We start from the raw sequence: 24,651 nt of genomic DNA on the forward strand, positions 1-24,651 counted from the left end.
ATGGTCTCGATCTCCTGACCTCGTGATCCGCCCGTCTCGGCCTCCCAAAGTGCTGGGATTATAGGCTTGAGCCACCGCGCCCGGCCTATTTATTTTTTATTATTATTATTTTTTGAGACAGAGTCTCACTCTGTTGCCAGGTTGGAGTGCAGTGGTGCAATCTCGGCTCACCACAACCTCCATCCCCCGGGTTCAAGCAATTCTCCTGCCTCAGCCTCCCAAGTAGCTGGGACCACAGGCATGTGCCACCATGCCTGGCTAATTTTTTGTATTTTTAGTAGAGACAGGGTTTTGCCATGTTGGCCAGTCTGGTCTCGAACTCCTGACCTCAAGTGATCCACCTGCCTTGGCCTCCCAAAGTGCTAGGATTACAGGCATGAGCCACCACACCTGGCCCTTGCGAGATTCCTATAAAAAATATATTATTTCCATTTTATAGAAGGGAAGACTGTCTCAGAGTGACTCAGTGATCCACCTAAGTAACATGGTTGGTAAGTGGTATAGTAGAACCAGGATCTACTACCCATCCAAACAGCAGCCATTTCCCAAATCTCAAGCAAGTCAGAGGCATTCCAAAGTCAGCAACAGACACCACTGTTTTGAATGGCATCTTCTTTTACTAGGAGGGCTTACAGAACTCAAGTTTTTCTTTCAAGGAGTCCCTGTCAGAAGCTAATGGTTCTCATGGCATCTCCAAAGTCACAAGCAGAAAAAGAGAGAAAGAGCAGGTAATGGTATCTGCACATATTTACTCTATGGAATTGCCAGGCTAGAGGGCAGATAACACTGATTCATATAAGGATATAGGGAACACCAGAAATTATTCTCATGGTTTCCTTGCACAAAACTAATTTCTGCATTTGGGAAAGATGTTAAATTTTCAGCTCACTGAAACTTCTAAAATTACTTATTACTCCGTTCTGAGAAGGCTGACATAAGAATGGCAAGGATCATCACTTACCTGTGGAAAAGGTGATTGTTGACCTTGATCTTGGAGCTGGCCTTAAAGTCATCTGGCAGTAGCATCACTGGGAGAGGCACCTGGCTGAGCTCATTGATCTGATAAGCCAAAACACGAATAGGGAAGCCATAGGGAAGGGTGTAGAGAGCTACCCATACACTGTGTCTGGGCAGCAGTCACGCAAGGGCCACTCAAACCTCATTCCTTTAAAAACACTGGCTATGCATATGCTTGACAGAAGTGAGAGAATGTGTCTAACCCTTCTGCTGCCCAAGAAGGACTACAGTAAGCAACTCTCACACACAGCCCCCAACACGCCCACCCTGTGGAACTTCATGCTCACAACAGTCATTTTATATTAGGCTAAACCTGTAAGGAACTCAGGACTATTTTTAAAGCTGTGAGAAATTCTAGAAAAAAAAAAAAACTCTGCAAACTCAAGGCAGCTACATGTTCCATTAGAAAAAAAAAAAAGGCATTTTTAATATGCACAAGAGCGTTAATGGGATTCTGTGGGGCCAACCGCAGCAAAAAGGATAAATGTCCAGATCCTGCAAAAGGCATCTCTTTGCAAACAGGACCAGTCTTCGTAGACCACTCTGACCCAGTTGTTTGCAGTAGACCCCCACCTGTCTAGGTGTAAGGTAAAGAAAGAGCAGCTGATTTCAGAGTGAATGCAGGCAATCAGAGGCTATGAACTCATTAAGGCATCTGTTCCCTAAAGCCAAACTAACCCATAGCCCAAAGGACACAAGCATCACACGCTCTCCTCGGCCCCCAAGATCTGTAGTCTGCTAATTCAGGGTAGAAAGGGAGCTCTGGTACTTAGAAATCCTGAGCTGTGCTTTCTCCTTAGTGTTGCCACAGTACCTTTCACTTGCCTTTTTTACTGCATGACTCCAATCACTAGTTTATGTAAGTTCACCCATCCAGATTGCAAGCTCTTCAAGAGCAAGCGCTCATTCTAGTCGTCTGCATCTCTCAGGTGTCTAACTAGCACAATGTTTGGCACACAGTGATCCTGACATGTCTATTAACTGAATAAATGAATGCCTTACCTATCCTTACTAGATCATTCCACAGAGGCTATGAACTGCAGTCTAACCTAAATCACACACACTGCAGTGCAACCAACTCCGCCTGTTCTCAGTAGAAAAGGAGGACAGAACATATTCCTCCAGACAAAAAAAAAAAAGCCACTTGAGATTCTGAGCCTAAAATTTAGCTACAGCTCCTCCTGCCCCCTCCTCTCCACCTGCTAGGCAAGCTGAATCATCACTAAGACATATGTTCAAGGAATTTCTCCATTCCAAACATTTGAAGTAGATGTGTGTTGGCAGAGGGTGGGGTGCTGGGGCTAGAGTATATATACCTAGGGAAGCTGAGGTAGGTCTTACATCATGTAACTCCCCCAATCCTTAACAAGGGAAAACCCTCCCTGTTAAGCATCCCACAGGGAATAGATGAATCACCTGGAAGGTACATATGAGAGACAGTCCTACCTCCATCAGCCTTCCCCATACCAAGTGCCTTCCACTGAATACTCACTAAGAGCTTACCACCAGGAGAGCCACAAATCCAAAAGGGATCCGACTGGCCACAAACAACATTCTTAATTTGTGGTTAAGAAAATCTTTACCACAAATTAAAAATGTGACAGAACGGATATTCTTCCTCACAACTTCCATCTCCACAGCCTAGCCAAGACCATAATCATTCAAGAACGCTGATTTCGAAAATACTCCGTGTCACATTCGAGATCACTGCATTTCTCCCACTCCAGACCCGATGGAAGATGGGTAATGGCTGTGCTTCTTTCAGCTGAGGTATCCTCAGGAAAGGGGATGGAGGTCTCCTTGGCCTCCTCCTAACTCCCAGAACAGTTTCCTGCTTCAAAAGTTCACCACCATAGTGACCCCAGGAACAGAGCTCCTCAGCCTTCTCTTTGGTCAACAATCGCCACCACCTACACCAAACACGATCGCTCCAGCCAGCGATAAGGATGCAGTTAAGACCAAAGATATATATACATAAGTCCTAAGAGAGTGCAACTTCTAGCTCAGGGTGGGGTAGCTTCTCTGAAATGCTGTACCTCTAGAAGGGAAAGGAAGGGACAAGCAGGATTAGAAAGTCCAGGAAACCTGGAGCTTCACCGAGACAAAGCCAAGATTCAAAAGCCAAGGACCGGGGCTGGGAAGCAAGGTGGAAAGCAAAGTGAAAGAACTTCATCCATCTACTCCCCTCGGCCTCTCACCCTCCACCTACACTCTCACCAACCACCACCGGAGAAAAAGCCACTCCCCCTAATGTCCTCCCCACTTGCGCCTGGTCCTGGTCAGTCCCCGTAGCCTGGGGCTGAAGCTAGACATGGCAGGAAGGAGTCAACGTACAGGGAACTGGATTTCACGGGGGGAAGGTGGAACTAGAGTGGAGCAGTAAAGGACTGATGGGGAGAAGAAAGCCCACAGTCAGAAAACCTGCTGGGGGAACACCTGGGGGTGGGTGGGCAGGGACCAAGACAGCCCGGGGGAGGGGAGTGGCACTGCGTGGGGCTCCGGAGGCTGGAGCCTGGAACAGGCACGCCTCGGAGCCGAGGGGTTTGGACGGGACTGCGGGGGTCTAGGGCTGGTTCTCACCGAGTGGGCTACGCCCCACAGGAACACACCCATCAGGGGGTCGGCCGCCCGGAACACCTTCACCTTCTGCTGCACGAAATGCTTCTTCTTGGTTTTGGAGGCAAAGCCGAAACCTAGGCCGGGGCCTGCTGTCGCCGCCGGCACCGTGGCTGGTGGGACCGACGAGGACGCCATAGTCTCCCGCGCAACCGACCAAGTGGAAGCCGGAGCCTGCAGCAACCCGGGAGCCCGACCCCGGAAGCGGCGCTCACCTGCGCCGCTGTCACGTGACCGGAGGCCGGACAACGGACGCGCGAACAGGGAGGGGCGGGACGGGGCGGGGCGACGCTGGCCCCGCCCCCGGCGCCTCCCTCCCCCAATGTCCCCGCAGTGTGTGGGCTCACCTGGCGCGCGGGATCCCTGTCAGCTGACGACGGAAGCGGCCCGCGAGGCCCCTCGACCTGTCAAGTAGGAGACCGTGGTGCGGCCTGGGTTGGCCTGATTGACTCCCAAGGTCTAGGGCTTCTTTGCTGCAAAGTGGCCGCCTTCTGGCTTTGCCCAGTTTCTAATGAGTAACCTCGGACCTGATGCTAATGCGAAAGCATTCTTACCGAATGGGGGTTGGGAAGGGGAGGGTTTTGGAAACCCAAAATTCTTACCAGTGGTCTCAGGCGTCTTGAAATTCATTCATTAGTTTAACAAGTATTTATTGAGCACTTACTTGTACTAGGTCCTGGTCTAGGGGCTGGTTTTCCTTTTATTAAAGCAGAGGATAGGACAGTGACTGCTCTGAAGTAGCTGGGAGTCTAATGGCACTGGTTGGCCAGTGGAGATCAAGTTTGCGGTATGCGAGGTATGAGCTATCCTAGAGCTGTGTATGAAGCAAAGCCACTGATACAAAGAAAGGAAGTGTAGCTGGTCAGGGAAGGCTTCAAAGAGGATAGAGACTTTACTGCGTTTGGAAGGGTGGGTAGAGTTCAGGAATAGAGGTTAAAAGGTTTTCTAGACAGAGAGAACAGCATACAAAGATATGGAGAGAAGAATGAGGCCACGTGCGGTAGCTCACGCCTGTAATCCCAACACTTTGGGAGGCCAAGGTGGGAGGATCACCTGAGGTCAGGAGTTCAAGAACAGCTTGGCCAACATGGTGAAACGCTGTCTCTACAAAAATACAAAGATTAGCCGGGCATGATGGCAGATGCCTGTAGTCCCAGCTACTTGGGAGGCTGAGGCAGGAGAATCGCTTGAACCCAGGAGGCAGAGGTTGCAGTGAGCCGAGATCATGCCATTGCACTCCAGCCTGGGCAACAGAGCAAGACTCTGTCTCAAAAAAAAAAAAAAAAAGCCCGATGCGGTAGCTCACACCTGTAATCCCAGCATTTTGGGAGGGCGAGGTGGGCGAATCACCTGAGGTCAGGAGTTGTGGGCGAAGGATTACCCAGGTGCCGAGGCAAGAGACTGAAGGCACAAACTGTTGCAGTATAATAAAATAGAATAAAGAATAGTTATAATACAAATTAGATATAGAGATGATTATAGACAATTATCAATCATTAGTATAAACATTAATCATTAGCTTTTAATATTACTCTTTGTTGCATTACTAATATAACCTAGGAATAACCAGCAGGTATAGGGTCAGGTGCTGAAGGGATATTGTGAGAAGTGACCTAGAAGGTAAGAGGAGCCCTCTGTCATGCCCGCATAAGGGCCGCTTAAGGGCTCCTTGGTCAAGCAGTAACACCAGTGCCTGGGAAGGCACCCGTTAGTGGACCGCGAAAGGGAGTCTCCCTTTCTTTGGAGGAGTAAGGGAACACTCTGCTCCACCAGCTTCTTGTGGGAGGCTGGATATTATCCAGGCCTGCCTGCAGTCATCCAGAGGCCTAAACCCCTCCCTGTGGTGCTGTGCTTCAGTGGTCACGCACCTTGTCCACTTTCATGTTCCTCCCGTACTCCTGGTTCCTCTTTGAAGTTCTTAGTAGATAGCAGAACAAATAGTGAAATCTTAAAGTCTTTGATCTTTCTTGTAAGTGCATAGAAGAAAATGCTGACGTATGCTGCCTTCCCTCTCTGCTTTGGCTACCTAAAAGGGAAGGGCCCCCTGTCCCATGATCACGTGATTTACTTGACCTTATCAATCACTTGGACAACTCACCCTTCTTACCCTGCCCCTTGTCTTGTATTCAATAAATATCAGCATGCCCAGCCATTCGGGGCCACTACCCATCTCCACATCTTGGTGGTGGTGGTAGTGGTCCCCCAGGCCCAGCTGTTTTCTCTTTATCTCTTTGTCTTGTGTCTTTATTTCTTACAATCTCTCGTCTCCGCACACAGGGAGAACACCCACTATGCCTCGTAGGGCTGGACCCTACAAGGAGTTCTAGACCAGCCTGATCAACATGGTGAAACCCCATCTCTACTAAAAATACAAAATTTAGCCAGGCGTGGTGGCACACACGTGTAATCCCAGCTACTCAGGAGGCTGAGGCAGGAGAATCGCTTGAACCCGGGGGCGGGGGGCGGGGGCGGAGGTTGCAGTGAGCTGAGATCCTGCCACTGCACTCCAGCCTGGGCGACAGAGCAAGAATCTGTCTACAAAAAAAAAAAAAGGACCACTCAGGTATGTTCCTGGAGGATGACTTGAGTATTGCAAAAGTTCAGGGACAGATAACGAACCAAAGCAGTGGCTGCTGTGTTTGAAAGAAGGGGATGGCATCTAAAGATGCAGTTTGATGTCAACTTGGAAAATTCATTTGAATATGGGGGTTGAAGGAAAAGAGAGGCATTGAGAGTGAGTCTAAGGCTTCTGGCTAATGATGATGATGACATCAAAGAGATGATGGTGACATGAAAAGGAGCAGATTCAGAGGAAGGTGAGTTCGGTCTGGAATATGTTTGAGGTATCTTAGGTCAGTTGGACACATGCTCCCGCAGCTAAGCAGAATGGTCTGGACTGGGGATACAGATTTAAGAATTGTTGTGGAATATGCAGGCATGGATGACATGTCTTAGAAAGAGCAAGGAAGGAACCAAGGGCTGAGCCCTGGGATAGAGCAGCATTTAAGAGACTTGGGGAGGAAGACTCGGAAGGGTGGCCAGGGAAGTACAGGGAGCCAAGAGAGCAGGGTCACAGAAGCCAAGGGGAGATGAGTTTCAAGAAGGAAGGACTGAGTAAGTGTCATATGTCACAGAGAGGTGAAGCAAAAAAAGGACTGTTGTCCAAGAGAAATGTCCACTGTATTTGGTAACTAATGCCATTTGGAAAAGCAGTTTTGAGCAGAACAAGCAGCAGATCAAGGTGGGCTAAGGAATGAATGGGGGGGTGAGGAAGTGGGGATGTGAAGCTTGGGATGGTTTCCGGATATTTGGCTTTAAGAAAACAAGTAAGATAGAGAAACACATAGTAAAGGGAGGGACTCTTATGGGAGGGACCTTACAAGAAGATGAGATCACTGAGACAGGCATTAATAAAGAAGATGCACCAAGGCGGGCGGGTCACTTGAGGCCAGGAGTTTGAGACCAGCCTGGCCAACATGGTGAAAACCCATCTCTATTAAAAATGCAAAAATTAGCTGGGCATGGTGGTGTACGCCTGTAGTCCCCCATACTTGGGAGGCTGAGGCAGAAGAACCGCTTGAACCTGAGAGGCAGAGGTTGCAGTGAGCCGAGATCGCACCACTGCACTCCAGCCTGGGCAACAGAGCAAGACTCTTACCAAAAAAAAAGCTGCAAACTCCTCAAGTCTCCATCAATTTATCAGTTTTAGATATTTTATATATTTATATATTGAGATTCTATATCAGTATCTCAAGAATGAAATATCTGGAAGGGATTCACTTTAGCCTAAAGAAAGGAGATTTATCACTTGTCAGAAGGGAGAAATAAAGGGTATGTGCAAACACAGATAGGTAATTGTGTAGGTGCATGTGGGCAGGGGGGAAGATAAAGAATTTCAGGCTCAAGTGCCTTAGATGACAAAGTTGCTGCCTGAGAGAGGAGGGTGGAAAGGGTGTAGACGCTTGCTCTGGGAGATAGGAGAGGAAAGTGAGCAGCACCGAATGTCCTGGTAGGTTTGTAGACTCTTCAGTTTTATTTACCCCAGTTTTTTGGGTGTGCAGTTTTCTGCATCTGACAAGCTTTGAGGTATGAGCAGAGAAGAGAGGTGGAGTATGCTTTAAAATGGGGGTTGGAAGGGTGATTGTAGTGGATGATCTTGGGAAGGAGTATTGATCTGCTGGCTATGGAGAGATGATGACACACTAGAGTGGGAAGGAATTGATGCCAGGACTGAGGCTGCTCTGGGTAAAAAATGAAAGAACAAGATATTGCTTTTGGTAAAAACTACAAACAGTGTAGATATCCACCAGTGGTAGACTGGTTGAATGAACTGTAGGATAAATGTGAAAAATTATATTTTAATGAGGTCAATTTATATATATTGACATAAAAAGATCTCCTGGATATATTGTCAAGTGGGAAAAAACCAAGCCTAAGTCTATAGAAAAACATCTGGAAGGATATATTCTATCAAGTTCCGTTACATCCAAGGAAGGGAGTGAGTTGGGAAGGGATAAAGAATATTTACAACAATGTAGAGTCATCAATGAATTTATTTTATTTTAAAGATATCTATGTACACCAAGTAAATACACACAGGGGGTTGTGCAGTTTGGTTTGTCTTCCACGCTGGCATGCAAAATTTTGGCAGATGTGAGTGGGCAGGCCAGGCGCCCCTTGCAGTGACCCTGGCTCTGAAAGGGATGCGGTGAAGGTAGGGAGCAGGAGGAGGAGGAGGAGGATGTAGTGTGAAGCTTCTGGTGAAGGGTTTGCGTGTGTGTTGTTTCTTTTTTATGTAAGTGAATTATATTTCCCTTACATCTTGCTAAAGAGAAGGCTGCTCCCTCTGTGTCATCTCTCTCCTCATCTGCGCTACACCCTCACATTTTCTTATGTGTTTTTAAAAGAACCATGTGGTGGCAACATTACATAAAACCCCCTGGATTCTTAAGTGCCCTGCTGGCAGCAAATATTAGCCTAAGTCCACAGGCCCACAGGAACCTTCCTTCTACCCTAGTGGGTCTGGAGACAGTGTGGCTTGTCTACCCCACTGTTGCCCTCTTTTCCGTGAGTTGCAGCTTTAGTGTGAGGAGCCAGATTGGACCGCCTTCCTCAGAACAATGGTTTTCAAACTACTCCACAGAATCCTCAGGGTCTCATAGGACTGTTCAAGGGCTCATTCGCTGAGGAGGCTTTGAACAGTCAGTCCTAAGAGACCCTGAGGATTCTTGCACCAAAAAAAGAAAGTGCAAACGGCCCAGGTCTGCATTCCTTTATTTTTTATACTGGGGTTATATGTAAGATTTGTTTTGAAAAGCGTTTAAAATAATCACTGCTTTGGATTTATTCCACACTTCACTGGTATTTTTCCCCCTGCAGTTCTCCCTAACTGCTAAAAGGAGCTCAGCAGGTAAAGGGAGCAGGGCCTCTTTCCCTTGAAGGAGTCATGGGCCAGTGCAGCCTGCGCTTACCGGCTGGCATTCCCACTCAGCTTCCTTTCCTGACTTAGAAGCTGGGTGATAGGCTGCCCTGCTGCTGGAGAATCTTGGTCTTCCTCCTAGAAAAGACTGGATATCAGGACACCAGACTTTCTCTCCTGGTTTGGACTGGCTAGTGACCTCCATCCCTGCAGTTACCTAGAAAACCACCTTAGCACCATGTGGAAGGAAAAGACCATGTGAAACTAAAACAATAGTCCTCTTCGGTGTGGGGGGTGCTGCATATGGGCTGAGAATGGCTGGGAGAAGAGCCCTCAGGGTCAAGCCTTAGAGCTCCCCGCCTCTTGAAAATCCACCCTGCCCCTTTCTTTAAAGTGCACTTAATACCAGATGGGGACATTAGAGAAGGAACTCTTTGTGGAGAAAAAAAAAATGTATATTGGGGAAAAGTCAGGCTCCAGCTTGAAAGGACGGCAACTAGAGAGAGAGATTGTGCCAATGAGCTGGAAGCCCCCAAACCAAAGGTGGAGATGGGAGGAGCATGCCGCCCAGTATGGAACGACAAAGAAATCCAGCTCATCGCTTCCACTTGAGGGCACTGTGACCAAAAAAAAAAAAAAAAAAAACTAAGAAATTTCCAGCCTTATTCACCCACAAACCTAAGGAATCAATCATTTTGACTACACCTGCCTGTAACCATCTCCATGGCGAGATGAGCAGCCATTGACTGGCTGCTGGGAGCAGTCTGCCTCCTCCATTTTTTAAAATATTTTAAATCAACTCTGAGTTCTGGTCACGAGCTCTGGGGCAGGGAATATCAAAAGGAGCTTTGAAGAAAAAGGGAAATGGTCCCGTGAGCAAACCATTTCTCAGTCCAGGGGAAAACAGGAAGAGGGAGGCAAAAGGCAGACTTTGTAGGGCAGAGGTAAACACCTGAATCCTTTGATTAAGGTGAGGGGTGTATGAAGAAAATTATATGTCTCAATTAGCAGCCCTTCCATTTTACCTTCCCCTGTGCTATATGTGAAAGAGGAGGGAGGAAGAGTTTATTTCTCTGTCTTATGATGCTAAGACATTCTTCTGCTTAAGGCTTTGTGTGTGTGTGTGTGCATGTGTGTGTGTGCGTGTGTGTGTGTGTGAAGAGTCACAGCCCTCTAGCTCCCATTTTTCCTTTTGTCATCTCTGTGACCTCTACTCAGTGACTAACACCACTCAGTGTGAGACGAGTAGATGAGAAAGAAGAAACATTCACCCTCCTCCCTATTGCCCCAAATAAGGAAGGTAGACTATGCTTTGAAATTGCTAAATACATCAGTAGATACTTAGAGAATAAAACAGAAGAGAGACATAGCAGCAGCTTTTGATATATAGATACAGAGTACAAAGAGATACAGAGTAAGTAAGAGAAGACATCAAACATAGTACAGTCCAACAACAGGGTTGGGGAGGGAGTTAGTATCAGAGACCACAGGTTTGCAGCATGCTGAGAGAAGAGGCCTCAGTCCCTCTTAGAAACTGGGAAAGAAAGAGAAAGAGGGTGTGAGGGCCCAGCCTGTAGCTCAGCCAGAGAACAGGAACAGGTGGCATCTGCACACACTTTGGTTTACTGTCCTGTTCCTTTAACACCAACAAGCAGACCCCCCTACCACTGCCCCCCACAACCCAGGCTTGCACCTCCATCCCTAGGCTTCCCCAACTCCTCTTCCACATTCCTACTTCTCTTTTTTGTTGTTGTTGTTGTTTTTTTTTTTTTTTTTTTTTTTTTTTTTTTTTTACTTTTCTTTTTTTTTTTTTTTTTTTTTTTTTTTTTTTTTTTTTTTTTTTTCACATTCCTACTTCTCTGCTTCTCAGGCTTTTCTGTCTGTGTGTGCCCGATTTACTATTCTGGGAAACCCCTGGAGAGGGCTCAGCTTAGATTCAGCCCAGTAAGAGACTGGCCATGTTCTCTATGCCACTTCTGGGCCCTAAATTAGCAACCTTGGTGAGAAACCTGATGACACACAAGAACAAAGAAGGTTCCTGTGCTGCTAGAGGAGAGCACCTGGGGACAGATGAGGAAAAAGAGGGGCTTTTCCACCTCCACTGAGCAAGATGGGAGGGGAGCGCTGACTGACTTCGTGGGCCGCTTCCTAAAGCTTACTGGTGGCATATACAGATGGGAGGNACAAGCAGACCCCCCTACCACTGCCCCCCACAACCCAGGCTTGCACCTCCATCCCTAGGCTTCCCCAACTCCTCTTCCACATTCCTACTTCTCTTTTTTGTTGTTGTTGTTGTTTTTTTTTTTTTTCACATTCCTACTTCTCTGCTTCTCAGGCTTTTCTGTCTGTGTGTGCCCGATTTACTATTCTGGGAAACCCCTGGAGAGGGCTCAGCTTAGATTCAGCCCAGTAAGAGACTGGCCATGTTCTCTATGCCACTTCTGGGCCCTAAATTAGCAACCTTGGTGAGAAACCTGATGACACACAAGAACAAAGAAGGTTCCTGTGCTGCTAGAGGAGAGCACCTGGGGACAGATGAGGAAAAGAGGGGCTTTTCCACCTCCACTGAGCAAGATGGGAGGGGAGCGCTGACTGACTTCGTGGGCCGCTTCCTAAAGCTTACTGGTGGCATATACAGATGGGAGGAGGATGGGACACAGGTGCAGGACACAGGATGGGACAAACATCGCCTTAGCTGGAGATGTCTTAGTTCCAAAAACACCTATCCATCCAAAATTATTTCAGGGTGGAGGAAGAGGTGGGGTTGAGATGGCCCCCCAGGGTCTCTTGATAGATCTGCGGTCTACCACCCCTGTGTGGCTCTCATCTACAGCGGCCAAGCTCACTTCTTTGGACGTATGACAGTGACCCCTAGTGGCATAAAGACAGTACTGTGGTTACCGCTGTAGCCTAAGGGAAAGCAAAAGGGGGCACGGGAGGTCAGTGTCCAGATTACATGGGGCAGCACAGGCGTAGCCCCCAGCAGGGGAAAGCAGGAGTTGAGGGGTAACTACATAGTAAAAGTTTTGAGGTGGTAAACAAAAAAAAAAAAAAAAAGAAGCCGGAGAACCAAAGAGGCTGTCAGCAAGAAGGGAAGCAACCTGAGGCTGGTCCGAGGAAGCAGCCTGACGCTACCTGAAAGTGCAGGTATGCAGCCGTGGGTGTGGAAGATTAGCTGGCTGCTGTCTCTTGGTGGAGAGGGAAAAGCTTGGCCTGGTCCTCAGCCTCATAGCCACACGGCAGGTCACTCCTGGAGGAAGACACCCACCATGATCAGCTCCACAGAAATGAAAGCATTCCTGTTATCATGGTTACTCTGCTCTGAGAACATCCCTGTGAGATCACAAAGGGCAGGGACTATTTGCGTTTTACAGGAATGCAGGGAAATTCAAGGCCAGAGGGAAGTAAATGACTTGTCCAATGTCACAAGGCTCCCAAACGTAGGCGAGAAACCCAGTCATCAGATGCCCATGATGTTTTCGCCCAGACCTTATCACTGGAATAGGGAGAAGCAAGATGGGATTGGAGGAGGGGAGATATTCTGCACTGAGGCAGGGGAATGACTGGATCTCCTGGACAACACAGTGATGAAAAGAATGAGTCTCACTCCCTCCTCCTTCCCCCAAGGATCCAGGAACCTCCAAGTGGGGCACAAGGAAAATTTAATCATTTCTTCTAGTCCCACCCAGAGAACCCAGGGGTAGTGGGGACTGTTGTACCTATTGTCATTGATATCTGTGGCATTTCCTGAAGAGATCATCATTGAGAACACAGGATTAGAAGAAGAAAAAAGGAGATTGGGTGTTAGAAACAGTTTGCCCAAACCCTCTCCCATCTTAATCCCTTAGAGAAAAAGATAAGCTGTAACACTTTCTCCTTAATTATCCCAAGCTACATCATTATTTTGTTTGAGAAAAAGTCTCCCCAGCCCCTCACCAAGGAGAGGAAAAGGGAACTGGAAGGTAAGGGCTGGGATTGGCATGGTAATAGGAGGAATTCACCCCGAGGCAGCCTGAGACCTAAAGGGCTGGGCAGTGCTCAGGCTGTAGGTAAAGGGTTACTTTTTGTTCATATGTATTATTATTATTATTTTAGAGCCCAGGCTGAGTGCAGTGGCTGTTCACAGGTGTAATCACAGTGCACTTCAGCCTTAAGTTCCTGAGCTCAAGCAATCCTCCTATCTCAACCTCCCAAGTAAATGAGACTACAGGTGCATGCCACCACACCTGGCTATATGTATTTTTTTTTTTTATTTGAAGCCTTGGCACACCAGAAAGGTTCAGTTAGTGTTTTTTGTAGACTAAGGTCACTTACTTTTATGCCTCTCAACTAGCCCTGAGGACCCCAAAGGTGGGATTACCTATCTTTTTCACTCACCATTGTCCATGTTGGCCTTCTGGTAGGAAGCCAAGGGGCCGCCAGAAGACGTGGCTCCACTGCTGGTACAGGAGTTGGCAAAGCTGGACGGAGCAGAGAAAAGAGGCAGCCTCTGGCACCCACCCTCCACTAGTCTGAGGACCACTAATCCACACTCACCCTCAGCGATAGAGCTGCTCAGCCTTCCCCATCCCCAGAGAGCAGAGGACAACAAACATGCCCACAAGCTGGGAGGGCAGACACCCACCTTCTAATCATAGGCATGAAGTTGAGAAAGGGTTTAGGAAAATAATTAAGCCACAACCAATAACTGACCCCACCCTATGCCTTCCAGGGTCCAGTGAGCCTTGGGTGGGACTCCAACCCACACTTGTGGTCACTCACTACATATCTGAGGTGGAGCTGGGTGTGGCCTGCAGGTAGAGATTCTGGTAGTTCTGGAAGAGGCTGTTGGTGTAACTGATGCACTCAGGGCTCCGGGTGCCATAGGGGTTGGTGGGTGAGGACGCTGGGTAGTGGCCAGGCCGGACAGGTTTGGCTGCAATAAAGAAAGAAAACAACCATGAGGAGGCTATGACCCTGCATTTGCCCCGGTCTCTGAGGTCATTTAGCTGGGGTTGAACTGAGTTGCTTGTAACATTATCACTTTTTTACTTTTTGGGGGGATGTGGGATGAGGCTAGGGGTAGGTAAGAAGCAATAATCTAGTTGCTTGGCAATTAGTAATTTGCTAAATTTGCTTCAGGAGATACTCCCACCTTGCCTGCTAACACCTACTCACCAATCTGGGCAGAATGGCCCCGTTTGCCCGAGCTCTTGTAGCGAACGGCCTCCTTGATGCGGTCCACCTCCTGCTGGTACCGGCGCTTGTCCTTCATGGCACCCTCCTTGGCCTCCTTCAGTGCACCCTCCAGGGCCTTAACTCTCTCAGCCGTAGCCCTAAGTCGTTTTTCCAATTTAGGAAGCTCACAACGCAGATCTGCATTGTCACGTACCAGCTATAGGACAAGCCAAAGGGAAGAAGTGGAAAGGAAGGCAAGTGACCCAAGACAGTCACCCAGAGGAGTGTACAGGACAGGGGTGAGGAGAGAGAATAAAGAAAAATCAGGGGTCACAGAAGACAGAGACCATGTCATTTCCTCAAAAGGCCTCATTGCCTTTATGTAATGGACTGTTCTGTCCAGCTCATTCCTTCCCCCAGAGTGAACGGTGGGTGGCCAGGCATTAAAAAGTTATATAATTTTTTAGGCAGTAAAACCTGCCATCTCCACTGCAGCCCAGAACTCTTGTGGCAGCGCCTTGTCCCGTCTCCATCTGGCCTCCCCGACATCTCCCAGCATGTGCCAGACCAACAGCCCCAGGGCGACCATGGGGATGAGGACCCCCCTTCCCCAGAGAGCACTTTGTGGGCATGCAAAGGTGGGGCAGCAGGGGCACAGTAGCAGTTTGGTGGCTGTGGCATTGAGGAGAATGGGTGCATGGCAGATGCAGTGCAGAGCAGGAGCAGAAGCTGGAATTCAGGAGCCCCTGATATACACGCACAGACAGGCAGAGCCCGCCCCGTAGGAAGGAAAGAAAATGTTTGAGGTCTCGCAAACATTTGCACTCATTACCTTCACATTTAGGGACTTCCTGGGTTATCCCTCCCCCAATGAAATTAAGCTACAGCGTAGTAGCAACCACCCTGCAGCCAGAAAAGACTTCCTGATCTTTTTACAGGTTCCACACAATGACTGGGGGCACGACAGGTTGCAAAAGGAGCAGGGCCTTGGGAGACAGCAGGTAAATCAGCATAGCGGGGAACACTGCGGGCTCAAGGGGACGAGCGAGAAACCTTTCCATGCAGTTTCCATTTGGACAATTTATGGAGTATAAGCAATGTTTTGCTGTGACAATACTTTAGTTTAATTGATAATAGGGCTATAGTCCTGGCTGTTAAGATTCTGTTAACCGAGAAGTTTTTATCTCCTTTTTCTTTTTACTCTTGTGTCTGCTGAGGTAGGAAATTGTAGTGAGTCCTCTATTTATCCTACAGGTGAGTCATTTTTGTTTTTTGGGACTTTGAACAGAGGCAGAGGCTTCAATGAAGATAAAGGAAACAGTATGTGGTTGTGTTTTTTTGTGGAAAATTTTTTGGGGGCTTGCTCCATAGAGCAGGGCTTTCCCATAGGCAGAGAGGCCCAGAGTGGCACACATACACTTTGTGTGTGTGTGTGTGTGTGTGTGTGTGTGTGTGTGTGTTTTAAGGAATATAATATGGATCTGGACAGAGAGGGAAAGTGAATGCAGGAATGAAAATTGAATGACAGAATTGATTTCAAATGTTTCCTATCTTCCTTTCAACTTTTCTATAATTTTGTTACTCAGTTTCATAATAAACAAAGGAAAAAAATCGTAGCAAAGCCCTCTGCAGGACTAAATAAAACAAATAAACTCTGTACATTATCACTGGGCACAGGCTTGGGATTCATTATCAAAAAAAAAAAAAGTACTGAATATTTACTATATAGGCTGGGCATTATACTGGGAGGAAAAGAAGTTTAAGCGCTAGGCTAGTGAGAATGTAAGTTTAAATGGAATCTTAAGGTAGATTTGAAAGGAAAGGAATGAAGTATAGGTTAGGGTTTATTTTATGAATTAGTTAAAAGGACCCGTTGACAGCTTGCTGAGCCTGTCTTCAAGGCTCAGATAGTTAGTGCTAGTGAGAGTGCCCCTGCCCAGCACACACCAAACATTTCCTGTCCTGACTCCTTTGGACTGCCCTTCTGCCTCCCCACCCCATACCTTTGAAACCCAGTCATCCACCTAAAGAACCGCAGCAGCAAGGAGTGGGACAGAGAGGCAGCAACTTAATACACAGGAGTTTTGACTGGGGCCCCAACCAGGGGCTGGCTGGACCATCTCAGGGACATCATTTTTTTTTTAATTGAAACAGGGTCTCACTCTGTCACCTAGGCTGGAGTGCAGTGGCATGATCACAGCTCACTGCAGCCTCTACTTCCTGGGCTCAAGCAATCACTCTACCTCAGCCTCCCAAGTAGCTGGGACTATGGGTGTGCGCCACCACATCTGGTTAATTTTTGTATTTTTTGTAGAAATGGGGTTTCACCATGTTGCCCAGGCTGGTCTTGAACTGCTGTGCTCAAGTGATCCGCCCGCCTCGGCTTCCTGAAGTGCTGGGACTACAAGCGTGCACGACTGTGCCTGGCCAGGGACATCATTTAATGTCCCTGCATGCCTGCCCCAGACCTAGACGATGGAGTTCTCTCCAGGAGAGAAGCCCAACTCCCTTGCTTCTTCTCATCTCCCTGCCTTCCATCTCTGGGTAATGTCTGACCAGTTTCCCTCCTGTATATTTACAGTCCATGACTTTGTCAGTTTCAACCTCTCCCTCCAAGGTAGGCCTAGGGAATTCCACTTTGAGCAGAGGTGGGTTAGAAACTTTGAGAAGGGAATACAGGCATGAAACAAAGAACAAGGTAAAAGTGGACCAAATATTGTATAAAGAAGGGATTAGTAGCGAAAGTAAAAGCGAACAGTAAGGAAAAAATGCAACTAGATTTTCCTGAATCCAAGGGGCCTCTGATGATTTGGTATCCTAGGTACCCGGCCTCAAAAGTTCTCTTCACTCCTTCAGCAGACTCTTACCTGTTTGTGAACCTTTGTAAGCTGTTCCAGGTTGTTCTCAAGAAAGGAAATCTTCTGCTTTTGGGAGTGAATCCCCCCACTGTCTTCGGGCTCCATTTCTGCACTCTGAGAACAGATATAAGGAAAGATGCAGCTGTCCTGAGGCCAAACAGATCCCACCAAGACCAGGCCAAGCCAGTCCCATGGGGGACAACAGGGGCTGGAGAAACCTGAGGATGGGAGGAGGATGTGGGGGCTGATAAGACCCCAAGGACAGCACTCACTTTCTTGACTCGAGTTGTGACGTCTTGAACGAACAGCTTGCGAAGGTTGTGGAGGGTCTGGAGTTCCCGGGCCTGGAAAGAATGATGAAAAATTGGGAATAGCCAGATACCAGGTCTGTCCTATTCCTCCAGAATTATAGGAACCTCCAGTTTCTATAGTGAGTTACTCATCCTTTAGGAAAAAATGTGTCTTGATTATGCTACAGAATGGCTGAAAAAGGGCAGGAGGAATAGGGTTAGGAAGAAATGAAGCCTTCCCACTCCCCAGTCCTGTGAATTTGGCACAGAAGGGAACCACTCACAACTGTCTCCTCCAGACCCTTGAGGTCCTGCTTGGACTGTTCATGTCGCTCGTACAGAAATCTGTAGCAAGAGAAATAAGGGAAATGGAAAGATCCCTCAGGACTCTCCTTCCTCCTGCCTCTTCCTCTATTACTTTTATCTCCATTTAAGTATTACTATTATTGTTACTTTTTGAAACAGGGTCTCATTCTGTTACCTAGGCTAGATAGAGTACAGTGGCACAATCATGGCTCACTGTAGCCTCAACCTCCTGGGCTTAGAGGATCCTTCCCACCTCAGCCTCCCAAGCATCTGGGACCACAGACATATGCCACCATGCCCAGCTAATTTTTGTATTTTTAGTAGAGACAGGGTTTTGCCACGTTGCCCAGGCTGGTCTTGAACTACTGAGCTCAAGCAGTCCACCTCTTCGGCCTCCCAAAGTGCTGAGATTACCGGTGTGAGCCATCACAGCCAGCCTATTATTATTTATTACACAAGTTACTCATGTTTACTGTGCAAAAATTAGAAAAGAATTTTAAAGAGAGAGATAAGCTGAGTTTTTATAAAAAGCCTATGATTCTACTATTCACAGATCAAACCAACATTAACCTTCTGGTGTCCATCTTTCCAGACTCTTTTTTCTATGCCTATATATCCATGTATCCATTTTTATGGGATCATACCATGCATATGGTTTTGTAACCTGCATTTTACACTGAATAGAACATCGTAAACCTCCTTGCATACTGGTGAATACTCAACGGCAGTCATTGCTGAGAGTGTCCTTTTTGTCCCTTCCCTACCCCATCATATTTTTCCCACGAGTCACCCTATCATGTCTGTGTGTGTATCCTGCCTCTGCAAGCATGACTGAGTTTGCAGTTCTGAGCCTACAAGGCTGTGGGCTTACAGGCAAATCCATGCCACTCACGTCAGCTCCTGCAGCTTGGTGCTCTTCTCATGTTCTTCACTCTTCAGCTTCTCGTAGTCAGCCTGAAGCTTCTCTAGCTCTAACTGGAGCTTCTGATTTAGGCTACAGAGCATCAGGAGGTAAGGGAGAGGGGGGAAAAGATGTTAATGAGGGGGAAGGGAAGACAGCTCTTCAAACATCTTCCTTCTTGAACGAGTGAGTCCAGTTAGAATTGATGTGTCCAGTTTCAGATACCAGGGGCAGACTCAGGCCACCATCTCCATGACAGAGCCAGGAACCCTGACCTCTCCAATCCTGGGAGCCTCAAGGATAGGGATTAGTCCTTATTCCATGTATCTCCTGAGGTGGGGCTACAAAGTTGTGGCATTGTTGAGGGAATGACACACGGATGTTAAATAATCAGATCCAGAGGGGACATGTGAGTTGGCACAGCAAGGTGACAGGACCCGGGAGGGACTGGAGTCGCCCTTGGGAACCCTTACTCTTTGAGCTCATCAATGGTCTTCTGCTTCTCGTTGATCTCGTCCCGGAGCCGGGCCAGCTGCCGGTGATGGGCCTCCCGGTGACTCTCCATCTGCAGCTCCAGAGCCTTCTGCAAACAATCCCACCCCAAGCTCAAAGGCCAGACTCCCAGAAACAAGCTCTGTGAGAGCCAGCACAGCTTTCACCACACCAGGCCCCAACTATCCCTGACACCTTCCCCACTCACCTTCACTTCATCTGCATCCTGGGTATCAGGTTCCTTGTCCTTCAGGGCCACTTCATGCACAGTTTCTAAGGGAAAGAGGGGAAGACAGCTGACATCAAACCTACTTCTTTCAGAAAGAACTTCATGTTGTGACCAGAACTCCGGGAAGGACTGGGGATGGGCCCACAGGGGTGTTCTTCTGTGTCAGGACTGTCCAATTTGATATAGCAGGAACAGAGAACAAGGGTGTATGGTTCATGTAAAATGAGCTACATGCAAAATCTTGGCTAATATATGAGTTGGCATCCATGATTTCAAGCTAATGCTTTGAGTGAGTGATAATTGGGGTGATTTCTTTTGATGTTTCTGACTTCTCTGCCCTGGATGGTGGGATGGAGGAGTAAGAAGGCCTCACCCTGGGCCTGGAGCTTGGCCAGCTCGTCACTCAAGGAGTCATAGGACTCTTCCAGGTGCCGCTTCTTTAGCTCCACGCTCTGCATGTATTCTGTAAGTGAGCGGATCTTGGCCTCGTGCTGGTGGGAGAAAGTTGGTGAGAGGAAGAAGATGGAGCAAAGGACACAACCCCAGGCCGCACAGATCTCCAACCCCAGCTGTGCTCCCAGCCCTCCCTCCTGCTATACTTCCCATGAGGGTGCAGGGTTGGGGGCCATTCCTATGGGGCTCTTCCTTTAGCTCCCTTGGTTCAGGGGGCAGTACCTGCCCTGAGCCTTTACTTTTTTGGCCCTGATCTGCACCCCTGCCACCCTAGCTTTTCTGTCCTTGATTTCACTTGACCCCAGAACTTTGACCCCAGAACTTTTGACACCCACCTGGGTGTTAGGAGTTTTAGCCATAACCCCAGAGTAGCCTTCTTTCTCACATGGCATCTGAAGGTTCTCAAACTTAGGCACTCACCTGAGAGATGAGGAGCTGGCAGGATGAGAGCTCCCGCCCAGTCACTTCCATCTTGCGGTGACATTCCACCTGGAGGTTCTCCAGCTGCCGGCACCGCTTGACCACAGACTTGACTTCTGACTTGATTTTGCTGATGTAGAGTCGGGCCACAGTGAACTCCTCCTCGATGGCCCCACTGATTTCCACTGGCTAAGGGTGAGTAAAGGAGGAAGAGATGCTTCTTGGCTGCTGGGAAGCTTTATCCGTTCCCTCCCACCTTTTACCTACCCACACACACCCACATATGCAGGGACTCAAATGGGATTGGTATTTTCCAAACGACCTTTAGCAGCTCTCTATTACTGGCATTTCACATTAAATTCTTCTGCCTGCATTTAAAAATCCAAGTCTGTCCAGGTGCAGTAGCTCACGCCTGTAATCCCAGCACTTTGGGAGGCCAAGGTGGGTGCATCACCTGAGGTCAGGAGTTCAAGACCAGCCTGGCCAACATGGTGGTAAAACCCTGTCTCTACTAAAAATACAAAATTAGTCAGGCATCATGGCACATGTCTATAATCTCAGCTACTCAAGAGGCTGAGGCAGGAGAATCGCTTGAACCCAGGAGGCGGAGGTTGCAGTGAACTGAGATCACACCACTGCACTCTAGCCTGGGCGACAGAGTGAGACTCCATCTCAAAAAAAAAAAAAATTCAATTCTGGGCTGGGCTCGGTGGCTCATGCCTGTAATCCCAGCACTTTGGGAGGCCGAGGTGGGTGGACTACGAGGTCAGGAGTTCGAGAACAGCCTGGTCAATATGGTGAAACCCTGTCTCTACTAAAAATACAAAAAATTAGCCGGGAGTGGTGGCGTGTGGCTGTAGTCCCAGCTACTAGGGAGGCTGAGGCAGGATAATTACTTGAACTGAGGAGGCGGAGGTTGCAGTGAGCCAAGATCACACCAGTGCACTCCAGCCTGGCCAACAGAGCAAGACTCCGTCTCAAAAAAAAAAAAAATCCAATTCTGACAGTCCCCCACTTATAAATAAATCTTATAAAGCAACATGATTTTATTTTGATCTGCTTGATCACCCAGATTATCCTCACACCCACAGATTTGCATATTTCATTCTTAACTCTGTACCTATGCCCCACCTCTAACTGCTACTGTAAACACTGCTCTGTTGCTACTTCTTTTTATTATTATTATATATATATATTTTTTTGAGACGGAGTCTCGCTCTGTTGCCCAGGCTGGAGTGCAGTGGTGTGATCTCGGCTCACTGCAAGCTCCGCCTCCCGGGTTCAAGCGATTCCCCTGCCTTAGCCTCCCGAGTAGCTGGGATTACACGCATGAGTCACCACACCCGGCTAATTTTGTATTTTTAGTAGACACGGGGTTTTTCCATGTTGGTCAGGCTGGTCTCAAACTGCTGGATCTGCCCGCCTCGGCCTCCCAAAGTGCTGGGATTACAGGCTTGAGTCACCGTGTACAGCCTCATTTTTTTTTCTTTTTTTAAAGACAGGGTCTGGCTCTGTCGCCCAGGCTAGAGTGCAGTAGCTCGATCATGGCTCACTGCAGCCTCAACCTCCCATACTCAGGTGATTCTCCCACCTCAGCCTCTCAAGTAGCTGGGACTACAGGCGTGTGCCACCACGCCCAGCTAATTGTTTGCATTTTTTGTAAAGATAGGGTTTCACTGTGTCACCCAGGCTGGTCATGAACTCCTGGGTTCAAGTGATCCGCCTATCTCAGTCTCCCAAAATGTTGGGATTACAGACGTGAACCACCATGCCTGGCCTCCATTGCTTCTTTATTCAGCACCCTTTAGAATTTTTTTTTTTATTTGGCAGAGTCTTACACTATAACCCAGGCTAGAGTGCAGTGGTGTGACCTCGTTTCACTGTAACCTCCACCTCCCAGGTTCAAGCGATTCTCCTACCTCAGTCTCCTGAGCAGCTGGAATTACAGGTGCACATCACCACGCCTGGCTAATTTTTGTATTTTTAGTAGAGACAGGGTTTCGCCATGTTGGTGAGGTCAGGTCTCGAACTCCTGACCTCAAGCAATCCGCCCGCCTCGGCCTCCCAAAGTGCTGGGATTACAGCCGTGAGCCACTACACCCAACCTAGAATGTATCTTTTCAACTGGGTCTATGCAAGCCTCTACCTGTCTTCCTGGGTTTGGTTCAAAGGCATGTTCCCTGGCTCTCTGGCTGCCTTTCTCAGTATCTGCGAAGGCCTGGATGGCTCATCTTGCATCTTCCACTAGTGCCCAGCCTGAACAAGACTGCTGTCTCTCACCACTCACCAGCTTAATCTCCCCGTTGCCCACAATGACGCTGAACTCGCTCAGATCCTTCATCAGCCCGTTCAGCACCTCAGCAATTCGTTTTCGCTGGTGTCCACTGACCTCCTGTAGCCGCTGCAACTCAGACTCCAGGGACAGCATGGTGGCCTGGGGACAGCCCCTCAGGTCATTCCTGTTGCCATCCTCCGGCTCCCCTGCCCAGCCCAGGCAGAGGCCTCTCCCTTCATGCAAGACCCTGAGGGCTGCTATGAAGAGAACATAGGCCCTGCAAGAGAGTCTGGAAGGGAGAGGGACTTCGAGGGGAAAGTGCAGTGACAAGGGTGGGGAGGGACTCATAATGCACTGAACAGCAGGGCAGAGGTGCAGCCACCATACAGCCCTGGAAGGATGCAGAGGTTCCCTCAACATGGGAAATGTTCTGTGGCCAGGGAGCTGTTGGGCCATTGGTACACCACTTACCACCTTCTGAGACAGCTCATCCACCAGAAGCTGGTTCTGCTGGCTCTTCTCCTCCACCTCCTGGGACTTCTGGTCATAGTTCACAGCCAGCTCCTCCAGAGCCTGCAGCACTTCCTTCACTTCATCCTTAGCGGCATCGTTCTCTGATTGCAGGTGGCTCAGCTCCCGCTGGACCTTCTCGTTGTCTCCTCGGGTGGACACCAGCAGCTTCAAGGGAGAGGAGTGGCATGTGGGAAAGCTCACTGCCAGTGACCACTTCTATGGCCTTGGGTCTGGGAAGCTGAGCACTCCCACCCAAAATAAAGAGTTAAGAGGAAGTAGGCTTTAGGCTTCATAGAAATAGGGCAACAGAATGAATAATGAAGAAGCCCCCAGACTCTAAAATTTGTGCTTTAAGAAAAGCCCCAGCTGGGCGCAGTGGCTCACGCCTGTAATCCCAGCACTTTGGGAGGCCTAGGTAGGCGGATTGCCTGAGCTCAGGAGTTTGAGACCAGCCTGAGTAACATGGCGAAACTCCATCTCTACAAAAAATACAAAAATTAGCCATGTGTGGTGGTACACTTGTAGTCCCAGCTACTTAGGGGGCTGAGGCAGGAGGACTGCTTGACCTTGGAAGATCGAGGCTGCAGTGAGCTGAGACTGCACCACTGCATTCCAGCCTGGGTAACAAATTGAGACTCCATCTCTAAAAGAAAAAAAAAGAAAGAAAGAAAGAAAAAAAAGAAAAAGAAAAGAAAAGCCCCAGTGAGGTTCCCAGACTTCTATTGCTTGCAGGAATGATTAATCCCTAAGCACAAAGCCCCCTCTTCCATCTGATTTTAAAAAGGTCTATTCCATGCCTTCCAGGGATGAACAGAACCCCTTTGCTCTCAGGTCCTGCCCTCCCTCCTGTTACCTCTTCCTGGTCCAGCATTTGCTGCTTGAGCTTCTCTATGAGTTGGCTTTGCTGGTTGATTTCATCATCCTGTTGGAGGCAACGGGGAAAGACAGGTGAAGGGAAGCTACTCCTTCCAGTTTAGACGTAAGAAGTTTGGGGGTAGAGGCAGGATCCTGATAAAAATCCAGATAGTATAAGCTTTGAGTTAGAAACCCCATATCCTACAAGAGGATCACTTGAGGCCAGGAGCTCAAGACCAGCCTGGGCAACATAGTGAAACTCTGTCTCTACAAAAAATTTAAAATATTAGCTAGCCTAGTGGTGCATGCCTGTAATCCCAGTGCAATGAAAGGCCAAGGCGGGAGGATCGCTTGAAGCCAGGAGTTTGAGACCAGCCTGGGCAACAAAGTGAAACTCCATCTCTACCAAAAAAAAAAAAAAAAAAATTAGCTGGTTGTGGTGGTGTGCACCTGTAGTCCCAGCTGCTTCGGAGGCTGAGGTGAGGGAGGATCCCTTGAGCCCAGGAGTTTGAGGCTGCAGTGAGCTATTACTGCACCACTGCACTTCTGCCTGGGTAACAAAGCAAGACTCTTTCTCTCAAAGCAAAATAACAATAATAAATGAAAATAAAAATTTTTATGAATAATTATTATTATCATCTTTTTCTTTTTTTTTTTGAGACAGAGTTTTGCTCTTGTTGCCCAGGCTGGAGTGCTAATGCACAATTTCGGCTCACTGCAACCTCCACCTCCCAGGTTCAAGTGATTCTCTGGCCTCAGCCTCCCAAGTAGCTGGGATTACAGGGATGCCCACCACCCCAGGCTAAATTTTTTTTTTTTTTGTATTTTTAGTAGAGACAGGGTTTCTCCA

The 24,651-nt window shown here is 48.2% G+C and overlaps 2 protein-coding genes across 2 annotated transcripts in view; both read right to left on the reverse strand.

Annotated features, from left to right (window-relative positions):
• The window catches only part of PIP4K2C (phosphatidylinositol-5-phosphate 4-kinase type 2 gamma), a 15,287-nt gene extending 11,121 nt beyond the window's left edge, over positions 1-4,166 (reverse strand). The window contains exons 1-2 of the mRNA XM_017858914.1: positions 3,598-4,166; positions 962-1,059 (exon numbers count right to left, since the gene is read on the reverse strand). Coding sequence (XP_017714403.1) covers positions 962-1,059; positions 3,598-3,771 — 272 coding nt within the window. The 5' untranslated portion in view covers positions 3,772-4,166. The remainder of the gene's footprint in view (positions 1-961; positions 1,060-3,597) is intronic.
• Positions 4,167-8,168: 4,002 nt separating this feature from the next.
• The window catches only part of KIF5A (kinesin family member 5A), a 38,110-nt gene continuing 21,627 nt past the window's right edge, over positions 8,169-24,651 (reverse strand). Inside the window, exons 13-29 of the mRNA XM_017858922.1 lie at positions 23,800-23,868; positions 22,905-23,111; positions 22,446-22,592; positions 20,159-20,347; positions 19,659-19,776; positions 19,265-19,329; positions 19,038-19,147; positions 18,556-18,657; positions 17,642-17,702; positions 17,340-17,411; positions 17,077-17,181; positions 14,210-14,426; positions 13,814-13,967; positions 13,430-13,512; positions 12,772-12,799; positions 12,188-12,302; positions 8,169-10,586 (exon numbers count right to left, since the gene is read on the reverse strand). Coding sequence (XP_017714411.1) covers positions 12,224-12,302; positions 12,772-12,799; positions 13,430-13,512; positions 13,814-13,967; positions 14,210-14,426; positions 17,077-17,181; positions 17,340-17,411; positions 17,642-17,702; positions 18,556-18,657; positions 19,038-19,147; positions 19,265-19,329; positions 19,659-19,776; positions 20,159-20,347; positions 22,446-22,592; positions 22,905-23,111; positions 23,800-23,868 — 1,806 coding nt within the window. The 3' untranslated portion in view covers positions 8,169-10,586; positions 12,188-12,223. The remainder of the gene's footprint in view (positions 10,587-12,187; positions 12,303-12,771; positions 12,800-13,429; positions 13,513-13,813; positions 13,968-14,209; positions 14,427-17,076; positions 17,182-17,339; positions 17,412-17,641; positions 17,703-18,555; positions 18,658-19,037; positions 19,148-19,264; positions 19,330-19,658; positions 19,777-20,158; positions 20,348-22,445; positions 22,593-22,904; positions 23,112-23,799; positions 23,869-24,651) is intronic.

This window comes from Rhinopithecus bieti, unplaced genomic scaffold (assembly GCF_001698545.2).
Source record: "Rhinopithecus bieti isolate Rb0 unplaced genomic scaffold, ASM169854v2 scaffold_48679, whole genome shotgun sequence".
NCBI classification, from domain to species: Eukaryota; Metazoa; Chordata; class Mammalia; order Primates; family Cercopithecidae; genus Rhinopithecus; species Rhinopithecus bieti.